At 37.2% G+C, this 14,095-nt stretch overlaps 1 protein-coding gene across 1 annotated transcript; it reads left to right on the top strand.

Moving 5' to 3' along the window:
* Positions 1–439: 439 nt before the first annotated feature.
* si:ch211-153b23.4 (uncharacterized protein LOC335392 homolog) lies at positions 440–5,065 on the top strand. Its single transcript, XM_063877187.1, has 9 exons — positions 440–523; positions 1,071–1,184; positions 1,282–2,955; positions 3,469–3,568; positions 3,649–3,797; positions 3,891–4,003; positions 4,098–4,187; positions 4,276–4,398; positions 4,493–5,065. Exons 1-9 carry the CDS (start codon positions 469–471, stop codon positions 4,598–4,600), a joined length of 2,526 nt encoding a protein of 841 aa, XP_063733257.1. The 5' UTR covers positions 440–468; the 3' UTR covers positions 4,601–5,065.
* Positions 5,066–14,095: the final 9,030 nt, after the last annotated feature.

The following is a 14,095-nucleotide window of genomic DNA, read 5'->3' as shown; positions in this document are numbered from 1 at the left end:
TTCTATCAGGCTGTAGTGCCGAACAAAGCTGTTGTTTATTGTTACTATTGGCCACACGTGCATGAGGCGTTTAGGGAACATCGGTAGATTGTAGTGTCAGTCGGATGTCCTAATCAATCGGTATTTATTTTTCGGAGGGGATTGACACAATCATGCCTGTGCAGGCACTTGCACGCCGTCAGTTCAATAGTATGATCCTGCAATAGCGGAGGTTGCATAGCAGCGCTAATGTCACAGACACATACATTATTTTAAATTGACCAGGATGCAGTGACAAAAATATTTAGGAAGGCTTACCCCTCCCTAGCCAACAGTACCCGCCGCCCATGTGCGTAGTCTATTTTTCTTCTTAGAATGTGACGCACCTGTCTGGTTTTCCCGGTGAGGGGCAGTTTAGGTTTTTGCGTGACGTCACACGCAACTTTATAAAGCAGCTTCACTCACACAAGCTCAGAGAGATACTCCGCTATGGCTCACCCGCACTCTCTGCATGAGTCCGTCGGCATACTGGGCATCTCTGGAGGTAAGATTTACATACACAGTAACGATGTTTTTATTCTACTTGCTGCTTCTCTGCTGTTATTTATTATTACTAATCATGACATTTTGAATAGAATTCGGTGAAATCCTTTTGTACTTCAAAATTCTAAAAGTATATGTTGTGAAAGTTTTGGAAACATAAAAAACGACTGACCAAATATTGATATCAGAAACCAATGTGTTGTTTTTAATGATATAATGCAATTACTTTTAGCAGTAATTAATACTGAAACAGATTAAAGTGATATACTGTACATTTGCTTTATTTAATCGTGTTTACAGATTAAACTTGGAAATGTGTACTTCTTAAGTTTTGGTTCTGAATACAGCCATGTGGCACACAATAAGGACTCATGTTTCACAGTTTCGGTATAATAAAAATGTGAAAAAGAAACAGTTTTTTTTATTTAAAGATTAGCAGGTCACTCTGACTTTTATTTATTATTTTTTTCACAGTGCATGTAATGTATTTTTAACATTTTTGAAAATATGTCTGAGTAACTTGAATAATGTTTTCATTATACTTACAGGATCTCTCCTGCTTTTGGTGAACAACTATGCCAGCTCGCCTGTTAAAGACTTCATCCCCCATACTGCGTTTGGGATTCTGCTCCTCATCATTGCAGTCCTCTTAGCTTATGCAGGTTGGTTTAGTCTATTCTTATTAACTGAATCAATGGTTAACTTGTTATTGTGTAAGCTCACTGTCTTACTCTCCTCTGTTTACTCTTCCTCTCTAAGGGATCTGTCGCAGTCTGTCCCACGCCCAACTGTTTTCATCGGTCTGTCTGACTGTCTCTGCCCTGTGGTGTGGGTCAGGTCTGGTGCACATCCTTGTGGGGCAGGGGGTGCTGCAGCCCTCAGAACTGAGAGCCTCTCTGGTCCCAGGCCTGGCAGCATTCACCTTAGCTCTGCTCATCATAGGTTGTGTGGCAATAGCAGTAAAGAAACCAGTTCTTTTCCTCATAGCTTTCGGCATTAGCTTAGCATGTGCCCATCAAATTGCTGGGTTGTTTGCTGCAGGTTTTGGTCAGTCTGCAACAGCTGCTAACTACCTTCTTGTCTGTCTGGTTGGTGTTTACTTTGGTTTTGGACGTCTGCTGTCCACCATCACTCATGGTAAAGTTGAGCCTCCGGGAACGGGCCTCAAGAAAAAGGCTGAGCTGGAAACCGAGCAGAACCAGTGTAGTGATGCAGTGTCAGTTTGTTTGGTGATGAACTTGCTCTCCGCCTCAGTGTTAGCCTGTCCTCTGTTAGGCGTGGTACCCCGGCTCTTCGTTGGTCATGTACCCTGGCTGTGGACTGCTGGAGTATTTCAACTTGGCATGTGTGTCCTCTTCTACAGAGCCATGGACACACTGGCTGCCACTTTTTACGGCTTCACTGCTATTCTGAAATTTGCAGAGGGTTACAGTGCTCTTCTATCATTCTATTCAATTCAGCCTTTATCCCCTGTTCCCTTCCCTGCTGTCTTCTCTGTGCTCTTCTCCATCCTGGCTGTGTTCAGCTGTCAGAAGAGCCTGATGGAGGGGATCTACCAGTTATTCTTTGTAGCTTATTGTATCGCCATCGCAGCCCAGCCTCAAGGCTTCTTCCAAGGAGGCACACAGGGTGTACAGGGAGCTATATTTGTAATCTCTGCCGGCATGCTTTTAATTACCACATTCAATATGGTCTCCGCTACAAAGATCCCCACAGGACAGGGCTGTTTCAAGGCCTTAGTAGCCAGGATACAGGGCCTCAGTCTCAGAGCCCATGATAAAGAGCTACATGCACCTCACCTGGGTTACTCCAAGTATGCTGATGCAGAGGTGTTAGGCCACGCCTGCAGTGTGCTGGCTGCTTTTGCCATCACTGCCACAGTTGGTGACAGAAATCCTCTGTCTGTACTGGTTCTGCCCTGGGTGGTGGTGGCTGGCGGCGGACTCCAGCTGCTATGTGGCTCAGTAGCTTTTGCCCGAGGTAAAACCTTTGAGAGCACAGTTTTTACTCTATACGGGGTGATGTGGGCAGTGTGGGGGTTGACCCGATACGGCGGCCTCTACGGTGACACCAGAGGCTTCCAAGTGGCTGTCGGGATCATGTGCTTCATGCTGTTTAATTGTTTAGTGACGGTTGCTGCGTTGTTTCTAAATGTTGCCTGGTTTGCTTATGCCTTCACCTTCCAGCTCATCCTTATAAGCTTCTTGCTGGATGCAGTAGGTGCACTGCCTTATGGTTATGACATCGGAGTCACCATCATCTTCGGTCTGGTCAGTTTTTATTGTTTCCTGGCACACATTTTCAACAGCACCTTCCAGGCCCCCCAGATGCCCTTAGGAAAACCTTTAGTGAAGCTAAGTGGGGTTGGAGGAGGCGCAGATGTCTGTCCGCATGTACCAGCCCGCAAGGCCTCATCCGTCCAACAGATTGCTGGTGAGAAAAGTGAAATTTCGCCCACAAGATTAACATTTGTGTATCAATTATTATTAAACCTTGAAACATTGAAGACTTTGTTTTTTCTTGCATGCCTTGACAGTATATGATGACTCAAAACATGGAGAAAACTGTCCATGAATTCAAGTAAATGGAGGTTAAAAAAAAAAGAAAACTATATCAGTATCATGTTATCCAGTCATATGCTCAATACTTCCCAAACACAGGGATTAATACTGTGTACTATTTAAAACACATATGGACGATATGGTCAAGTACTGTGTCAGTGCAAGTCTGTTTATGCAGGAATGTGTTTAATAGAATATTTTTACTGAAATGCCTGTGTTTGGAAAGTAGTAAACAAAAAACTGGATGAATGTAAGTAAAAAAATGAAAGACAAGGTAACACATAGAGAGTAATTAATATACAAATGGTAATTCCATGAGTTTTTAATATATAAAATACAAAGTTTTACACACTTGTTGTTACCTTTCCTCTTTTTCCGTCTGCAGAAATCATGAAAAATGGCGGCATATGTGGAATGCCTACTGACACCGTCTACGTGCTGGTGGCAGCTTGCAACAGGCCAGACGCAGTCATCAAAGCTTATAAGTGAGTTTGCATTTTAGCTTTTATCTACGTCAATTTATTGATTTGGTCTCATCACTCTCTATTTGCTGTGTTTGACTAAGCGTGAAGAAGCAGGCACAGGACCGGCCCATGTCATTGTGGATCTCCTCCATCAAGCAGCTGGAGCCGGTGCGACACCTGCTGAGCCCTCTGCTGCTGGACTTCATGGAGGCTGCATGGCCTTCCTCAATCAGCATGGTCATACCCAGAGGTAAGTGTGTGTTCATGCATGCATATTTGTGCGCGTGCCTATGTGGGTGCCTCATGATGGGGGTTTTTCATATTGGTTTCTTTGATCACACAGGCCCATGGATGGACACTTTTGGTTTAGGAGATGCTGCCAAACACATAGGGACTCCACAAAGTATTGCCATCAGAAATCCGGACTGCTCTGTGGCCACACACCTCATTAATATGGTAAGGGCTGTAGAAATTAATCATAACAAATCTTAATGTGAGTGAAACTAGTCAGCACACCACTTTTTTTACACAACAACTTTTTCTCTTGCAGGTGGGGCCCATCGCTGTAACCTCAGCCAACCCTACAGGTGAGGCAGACACGACTCACCACAACCAAGTTTACGCCAAGCTGGGCAAAAAGGTGAACACAATATATATATTATTATTAAATACAAGAGGCCTTGGTATGTTATTTTCCAGTAAACTACATGTGCTTTTTGTTTGGTTAGGTTGATGGAGTGTTGTGTGATGGACCCTCCCCAGAAAACATTGCCTCTACTGTGGTCGACTGCACTAAGATCGAGACAGGATATATTGGTTTCTTCAGAGTGGGTCTCATTCCTAAATCTAAGGTAATATTAGTTCTATGCATTGCAAATACACAATTGAATCGTAGTGTTCTGTATGCTTAATCTAATACCTGCTGCTTGTGTTTGTACTTAAAAGGTTTTTCAAATCTTTGAGGAGGTTCAGATGCGGCACGGACATGGGCAGATAAACCCTGCTTTCGAAAATGAAGTGCATCCGTCTGATATAAAAAGGGACAAAAGTTAAGGAACGGAAGACGCAGCAGAGTCAGGAAGAGGAAGTGGAAACTCTACTCCATCTGCAGTTTCACCTGAACAAAGTCCGGTCCTCCGAAATAAGTGATAGTACCAATGCACTATCAAAAAAATGTGGCCAAATGGAATGCAAATTCACACTTTTTTATTTATTTAAAATGCTAAACTGGTCTGTCTTGTTGTTTTAATGTTATGATGTCTGTATTATGCTGGTCTGTTTATCTGACTGTTGCATATTGGTGTGCAATTTCTACATTATAGCGGTATACTGTATGCACACAAACATTAATGTCACTGTATGTGTATATACAAATTGTCAAATTCTGGAATTGATCATTTTGTAAATCAACAATGTACAGTGTATATTCACTTTCATGATAAATGATAGGCTACATTAAATTATTTCCAAGTAATTGCAGTATCTTTTCATATTTTTAATAAAATGAATATTAAAGTCTCCTGATTCCATTACAACATTTCATTATGGGGGATGGGGATATGAAAATGTAAATACGTGCATAAAGAAAGAAAACCACGTAATTATACAAACATATTACTTATCTAATCTGTCATTTAAAACTTGCTTTGTTCGAAAGTTGATTAAACCAATCCAAAGACAAGGACATTTAAAACTACAGATCCATTGGCCCCGGCCGTGGCGCCACTGGCTGGGGCACCTGCACCATATGCCGGCGACCCGGGTTCGATTCCCGACCTGTGGTCCTTTCCGGATCCCACCCCGACTCTCTCTCCCACTTTCCTGTCACTCTCCACTGTCCTATCCGATTAAAGGGAAAAACCCCCCAAAAAATCAATAAAAAACTACAGACCCAGAATCAGCACTTTTGTAATGGGGCTGAAATAGAGGGGTATGAGGCATGCTGCAATGCAAGATCTGTTTGGTATTTTGAGCAAAACACTTCAGGGACATGTTTGGTATAGATATGGCCCTGTAATTTATTGTTAAAATATAGTATAATACGGGACCTTTAATACACATCGCTCAATCAATCCTTTTAAGGTTAAACGTTACCATGTCTGCCAAGCAACTGTTGTTAATGATGAACACAACTTGATACAAATATGTAAATCCTATATTGTATCATTTGCTACAGATACTCATGAGAACCCACGGTGATACAGATGTTACAGGACATTTAAATGTTCTGAAAAGTTTCTTATATAGCTTTACCCTTGATTTTAACTCATCAAGTCCCTAAGTGACACATACTGAGCATCGGGGTAGGTCATGGGCTAGGTCATGTGATTTTGCGTTGCCATAATAACATGTGCAAGATGTCTGTGTGCCATGCTGACACATATGACTGAACTAGCTAATTTGCAAAAGCTTGTTTTTTGTTGCTAAAGGTAAGATTCAAGCCTTCTAAGAATTGTAATGCGTACATAACAAGTCCTTTATTACATTTAACCTGTTGTGAAAACATTCGTTGTTCAAATTGATATGAAACAAACAAGATAAAAATTGCTGTGACATTAATGTCACATCTGGACAATAACCTAAAATGTCTATATCTAGAGTGACATGTGCAGTTTGTCACAATAAGAAATATGATTATGATCTGCTAAGTTGATTTAACTGATTCAAATATAGTAAGTTGATATTCTATATTGTTAAATTCAAAGAATATTAAAACAAATTTAAACAAACAAATCATCTTCATTTATTAAATTATAAAAATGATGTATAAAGAATAACTTTACCATTGATGCCAAATGTGACAGATATGTAACTTTTCAGAGATCTGACACTTGGGGAAAAACAATGTCAGAAATGAGTTCTATGACGTCTATTTAGTCTTTTCTGTTTTTCCCTAAATTTTTTAAGTAGAAATGGATCCAAGCCAATTCCCCACAGACTGAGCTGCTGCCGCCCCCTCCATTATATATTGTAGAAAGTCTTGTGAAGATGTTCATTGTGAAAAGTGTGCAAACAAAGCTTGGTAACTCTACCCACTGTTATTTCATTACATAGCGTTTTGTGAATAAACAATCACATGTCCCATGGGGAATACAGAAACAAATCCCAATGACAGGACTAACTCAATCCTCGGTACACATCATGCCCAGTCCCTCTCTGGACCCAAAATCTGTTATTTTCTCTCTCTCATCTTTACAATGTAAATCACAAGTTAGATCACTCAACACACTGGCAGCTTCTCAGAAATATGAAAATGAAAAGGGCTGAGTTTCAGATGAGCAATAAAATAATGGGGATTGTCAGCTTTACATATCGTTGTTGACCTATAGTTTTATCATGTGGCTTGGAATTAAGTTTTAGTAGAACCCTAGTTTGAGTAGAATAATGGCCACTAAGCAAGCCTTAGTAGAACTCTGATCCTGAATTCATTGTGTAGGTTTGTATTTTTTAAAGCTAGACTTAATGACAATAAGGTTATGTACACTCAGGATTTGGAACTCGCCGGAAGAAGAGATCTCGTGTCTCAATGGGAACTTCCTGTAAATTAATGTACAAAGCAACACAATTCCTGCTGTAGTATGACATGGTAACCGAAACTATAACCTCTCAAAACAATCAGAATGAACAAAGACATTTTGTTACTCAATGGGTAAATATCTATGGGTAAGCTGACCCTCCAACCCCCATTCTATTTTCAGACTGTGTACTGTGTCTAAACATTACGCTTATACCAAAAGTATTGTGCTTCCTTGATCAAGTCAAAGTAGTTTGAAGAAAGAGCAGCTTCTTTCATCATTCCCGCATATCTTTTCTTAAGTCATAGGAATTATGTTATATAAAGTTAAAATAAGTGTTATTACAGTAACTTATAAGAAATAATAACATGCCAATAAATAAACTTTTACCAGGAAATGTATGTGAGGAACTGATACAGGCAGTTTATGGTTTTAGAGAGTGATTGATTAAACTAGTGAAGTTAACAACAGAGACAAACACCCTGTGGAGCTGAGAACATCCAACCACAGCAGTCAGAACAACAGTAAAATAGGATTTATATGCACATATTATTACTCAATGTGTAAATATCTAAGTGTATGTTGACTCTCCAACCAGCTCAACCCAACAAGTCTACAGACTGTGTGCTCGTACTGTTAAACATAGTGTCTTGTTTTCCACATACAGTAACTGCAATGTAATTATTAGGTTTGTGTAAGGAACTTTTCTATGAAGTCTATGTAAAAATAAAAACTCAAGATGACGAATGTTGTAATTTTAGTCCTTTATCCAGCATTGCCAGGCTATTAAACCCATGGACAGAATTGTTAGGCACATTATTTTACTACCTGACCAAATGTCTCCTAGTAAATGTCTACAAAGTAAGAGCACCAGGTTACTTCTTTGATTATTATTAAAGACATTAAAAAAAGTCCTTCAATAGTATGTCATAAAAAGTCATAGTATATTATGTCATAAAAAGATATATGTTATCTTTCTGTTTAACTAAGGTATTCATTGTTACAGACTCCGTTATTTCACAGTATCGTAGTTTCTATTGTGCTATCTTTTCTAACAGGATCTCTAACAGGATCTTATCTGGATATCTACATGTGTATCATGTGAGCCAGGAAATGTAACAGTACATTTTTCCTATCTATTTAAAGCTATATATTTAAAGCTTTTTCCTACTCCACCAATTTTCTCCTGGTTATGAGTTAAGATGTAAGAAGAGCAGTTTCCTCAAAGGCATTTATTTTGGTCCATTAAGATACACATGGTGACCTATGTGGGGACGCAAACATAAGTATTTACTTTCCTGAAACAAAAAATGACTCAACTTATTGACTTAATGATATCACTTTATAATTATTGCGTGCTAAGCTTTATCTCTTTTGACTGCTTTCATGTCTTTGTTAAGCTTGATAAATATAATTAAGATTGAGTAAATAGTTTTTGGTTTCACTACGTGCTCCAAAAGTATGACTTTGTCTTCTGCTGAACTGGAAAATATTACGTTGTCACTCCAACTGCCAGGTTATTTTGCGGCGCACTAAACTATATAACAGTAATCTTGTAACAATTCTCAAAACCTTCAAAGCTCTCTTGTGTCTGCGGCAGCTCCATTGACGAGAGCTTCTGTTGAGCGAGATAATCCCGTAAGCCTGTCCAAGAAATTGAAGTGAATGTAAATTGCTGATGGATTGTGGTTGCTGATGGATTGTGGTGTATAACAGTGAAGTTAGTGAACATTTTCCACAATACATGTTCAACAAGATTATGCAAAAGGATTTATAAAAACTTATTGGTGTAGTTAAAAGTAGTCCATTAATGTGTTAAGTTATTTTGTGGAGCACTAAACTATATAACAGTAAAGTGATTGAATATTTTACAGAAGATAAAGTCACCAAAATGATTCAAAGCATATTTGCATAAGTGTTGTGATAACCAACAGGAGACCACTAATGTGTGAAGTGGTTTTGGTAGCACCAGAGTGTATTTTTTAACAAATCAAGTTAAAAACTGTGATGAAATGTCTGTGCTTGTGGGAACAATGCAGCCATAAATGACTGTGTGTGTTTTTATACCCAGTATGTCTCTATATGTACATAGAATTTTTAGTCATAGTTTATTGTGTTATAAATAGTTAATAATAAGTGATGCAAAGTATGCCAAAAAAAGCAAAAGTGAAGTATCTCATGAAAACTCATAAAACGTCAAAGTAAAGTATTCTGTTAAAAAGGCTTTGTGTAATATGCCAAAGAAAAGTCACAAGTCATATTCAAGGTCAAAGTATATTATGTCATGAAAAGATATATGTTTTCTTTCTGTTCAACTAAAGGTCTTCATTGTTATGGATTCTGTTATTTGACAGTATTGTTGTTTCTACTGTGTAATCTTTTCCTAACAGGATCTAATCTGATCTAATCTGGATATCTACATGAGTATGTGAGCCAGGAAATAAAACAGTGCATTTTTCCTACTCCACCAATTTTCTCCTGGTGACGAGTTAAGATATAATAAGAGCAGTTTCCTTGTTTAATCATAAACTTATATTCACTCTTTAAACACGGAAGATCCCAAAGGTATTTATTTTGGTCCATTAAGATACACATGGTGACCTATGTGGGGAAGCAAACATAGGTATTTACTTTCCTGAAACAAAAAATGACTCAACTTATTGACTTAATGACATTACTTTATATTTATTGCGTGCTAAGCTTTAACTCTTTTGACTGCTTTCATGTCTTTGTTAAGCTTGATAAATATAATTAAGATTGAGTAAATAGTTTTTGGTTTCACTATGTGCTCCATATGTATAAATTCATCTTCTGCTGAACTGGAAAATATTATGTTGTCACTCCAACTGCCAGGAAACTCCTTTTGTAGGGGCGGCTGTGGTGCAGTCCTTTAGTGTGCTGATCATCAGATCAGGGGACCAGGGAAGCATTCAATAAAATGTGATGTTTTACCTATTTCTTCTCCCTTTGACCTTAAACAAGTGTTTGGGACCCAATTTTCAAATAAAAAAAACACCTGTGATCACATGCTTTAAAATGTCTGTGTATAGCCTTGAGACAATTAGCTGAATGCTAAATGTTTAACAAAACATGAAAGCTATTGAAAAAACAACACTTTACTATAGAAGAAAATGCAGAATTATTAATGAAATATTCATATAAATCCAAATAAAACACAGAAATCCAATTTAAAGAGATGTGTCCTACTCGTCCACCGCAGAATCATAATGCTGCCTGAATTTAGAGTCGCTTGGTCACATGACTTGGAAGCCATTGACATTTCTTTTAGAAATGAACCAGTTAAGTATTCATATAAAAACCCTAAAAATCTTTGTTCTTACAACCTTTTGTCATACATTATTTATAATAAGTTCACTTTTAAAAGTGTAATGTAACCAAAACCGTTACACTCATCAATGGTCTCTTGTTGGTTGTACTAAACCAATAGTGTTTGTGATTTTCTGTTGTAACAATTCTCAAAACCTTCAAAGCTCTCTTGTGTCTGCGGCAGCTCCATTGACGAGAGCTTCTGTTGAGCGAGATAATCCCGTAAACCTGTCCAAGAAATTGAAGTGAATGATGGATTGTGGTTGCTGATGGATTGTGGTGTATAACAGTGAAGTTAGTGAACATTTTCCACAATACATGTTCAACAAGATTATGCAAAAGGATTTAAAAAAATGTATTGGTGTAGTTAAAAGTAGTCCATTAATGTGTTAAGGTCTTTTTGGTAGAACTTCCCTGTGGAGGTGTTGAATCTTTTGAAAAAGAACATTTGTCATAGGAGACTATAAATGTGTTAAGTTATTTTGTGGAGCACTAAACTATATAACAGTAAAGTGATTGAATATTTTACAGAAGATAAAGTCACCAAAATGATTCAAAGCATATTTGCATAAGTGTTGTGATAACCAACAGGAGACCACTAATGTGTGAAGTGGTTTTGGTAGCACCAGAGTGTATTTTTTAACAAATCAAGTTACAAACTGTGATGAAATGTCTGTGCTTGTGGGAACAATGCAGACATAAATGACTGTGTGTGTTTTTTTACCCAGTAGGCTATGTCTCTATATGTACATTGAATTTTTAGTCATAGTTTATTGTGTTATAAATAGTTAATAATAAGTGATGCAAAGTATGCCAAAAAAAGCAAAAGTGAAGTATCTCATGAAAACTCATAAAACGTCAAAGTAAAGTATTCTGTTAAAAAGGCTTTGTGTAATATGCCAAAGAAAAGTCACAAGTCATATTCAAGGTCAAAGTATATTATGTCATGAAAAGATATATGTTTTCTTTCTGTTCAACTAAAGGTCTTCATTGTTATGGATTCTGTTATTTGACAGTATTGTTGTTTCTACTGTGTAATCTTTTCCTAACAGGATCTAATCTGATCTAATCTGGATATCTACATGAGTATGTGAGCCAGGAAATAAAACAGTGCATTTTTCCTTCTCCACCAATTTTCTCCTGGTGACGAGTGAAGATATAATAAGAGCAGTTTCCTTGTTTAATCATAAACTTATATTCACTCTTTAAACACGGAAGATCCCAAAGGTATTTATTTTGGTCCATTAAGATACACATGGTGACCTATGTGGGGAAGCAAACATAGGTATTTACTTTCCTGAAACAAAAAATGACTCAACTTATTGACTTAATGACATTACTTTATATTTATTGCGTGCTAAGCTTTATCTCTTTTGACTGCTTTCATGTCTTTGTTAAGCTTGATAAATATAATTAAGATTGAGTAAATAGTTTTTGGTTTCACTATGTGCTCCATATGTATAAATTCCTCCTCTGCTGAACTGGAAAATATTATGTTGTCACTCCAGCTGCCAGGAAACTCCTTTTGTAGGGGCGGCTGTGGTGCAGTCCTTTAGTGTGCTGATCATCAGATCAGGGGACCAGGGAAGCATTCAATAAAATGTGATGTTTTACCTATTTCTTCTCCCTTTGACCTTATTTAAACAAGTGTTTGGGACCCAATTTTCAAATAAAAAAAACACCTGTGATCACATGCTTTAAAATGTCTGTGTATATCCTTGAGACAATTAGCTGAATGCTAAATGTTCAGCAAAACATGAAAGCTATTGAAAAAACAACACTTTTCTATAGAAGAAAATGCAGAATTATTAATGAAATATTCATATAAATCCAAATAAAACACAGAAATCCAATTTAAAGAGATGTGTCCTACTCGTCCACTGCAGAATCATAATGCAGCCTGAATTTAGAGTCGCTTGGTCACATGACTTGGAAGCCATTGACATTTCTTTTAGAAATGAACCAGTTAAGTATTCATATAAAAACCCTAAAAATCTTTGTTCTTACGACCTTTTGGCATACATTATTTATAATAAGTTCACTTTTAAAAGTGTAATAAAACCAAAACCGTTACACTCATCAATGGTCTCTTGTTGGTTGTACTAAACCAGTAGTGTTTGTGATTTTCTGTTGTAACAATTCTCAAAACCTTCAAAGCTCTCTTGTGTCTGCGGCAGCTCCATTGACGAGAGCTTCTGTTGAGCGAGATAATCCCGTAAGCCTGTCCAAGAAATTGAAGTGAATGTAAATTGCTGATGGATTGTGGTTGCTGATGGATTGTGGTGTATAACAGTGAAGTTAGTGAACATTTTCCACAATACATGTTCAACAAGATTATGCAAAAGGATTTAGAAAAACTTATTGGTGTAGTTAAAAGTAGTCCATTAATGTGTTAAGTTATTTTGTGGAGCACTAAACTATATAACAGTAAAGTGATTGAATATTTTACAGAAGATAAAGTCACCAAAATGATTCAAAGCATATTTGCATAAGTGTTGTGATAACCAACAGGAGACCACTAATGTGTGAAGTGGTTTTGGTAGCACCAGAGTGTATTTTTTAACAAATCAAGTTACAAACTGTGATGAAATGTCTGTGCTTGTGGGAACAATGCAGCCATAAATGACTGTGTGTTTTTTTATACCCAGTATGTCTCTGTATGTACATTGAATTTTTAGTCATAGTTTATTGTGTTATAAATAGTTAATAATAAGTGATGCAAAGTATGCCAAAAAAAGCAAAAGTGAAGTATCTCATGAAAACTCATAAAACGTCAAAGTAAAGTATTCTGTTAAAAAGGCTTTGTGTAATATGCCAAAGAAAAGTCACAAGTCATATTCAAGGTCAAAGTATATTATGTCATGAAAAGATATATGTTTTCTTTCTGTTCAACTAAAGGTCTTCATTGTTATGGATTCTGTTATTTGACAGTATTGTTGTTTCTACTGTGTAATCTTTTCCTAACAGGATCTAATCTGATCTAATCTGGATATCTACATGAGTATGTGAGCCAGGAAATAAAACAGTGCATTTTTCCTACTCCACCAATTTTCTCCTGGTGACGAGTTAAGATATAATAAGAGCAGTTTCCTTGTTTAATCATAAACTTATATTCACTCTTTAAACAGGGAAGATCCCAAAGGTATTTATTTTGGTCCATTAAGATACACATGGTGACCTATGTGGGGAAGGAAACATAGGTATTTACTTTCCTGAAACAAAAAATGACTCAACTTATTGACTTAATGACATTACTTTATATTTATTGCGTGCTAAGCTTTATCTCTTTTGACTGCTTTCATGTCTTTGTTAAGCTTGATAAATATAATTAAGATTGAGTAAATAGTTTTTGGTTTCACTATGTGCTCCATATGTATAAATTCATCTCTGCTGAACTGGAAAATATTATGTTGTCACTCCAGCTGCCAGGAAACTCCTTTTGTAGGGGTGGCTGTGGTGCAGTCCTTTAGTGTGCTGATCATCAGATCAGGGGACCAGGGAAGCATTCAATAAAATGTGATGTTTTACCTATTTCTTCTCCCTTTGACCTTATTTAAACAAGTGTTTGGGACACAATTTTCAAATAAAAAAAACACCTGTGATCACATGCTTTAAAATGTCTGTGTATAGCCTTGAGACAATTAGCTGAATGCTAAATGTTTAACAAAACATGAAAGTTATTGAAAAAACAACACTTTTCTATAGA

The sequence above is a fragment of the Eleginops maclovinus genome, chromosome 23, assembly GCF_036324505.1.
Source record: "Eleginops maclovinus isolate JMC-PN-2008 ecotype Puerto Natales chromosome 23, JC_Emac_rtc_rv5, whole genome shotgun sequence".
NCBI lineage: Eukaryota > Metazoa > Chordata > Actinopteri > Perciformes > Eleginopidae > Eleginops > Eleginops maclovinus.
The sequence above is the reverse complement of the archived record's forward strand: the minus strand, read 5'-3'. Positions and strand labels throughout refer to the sequence as shown.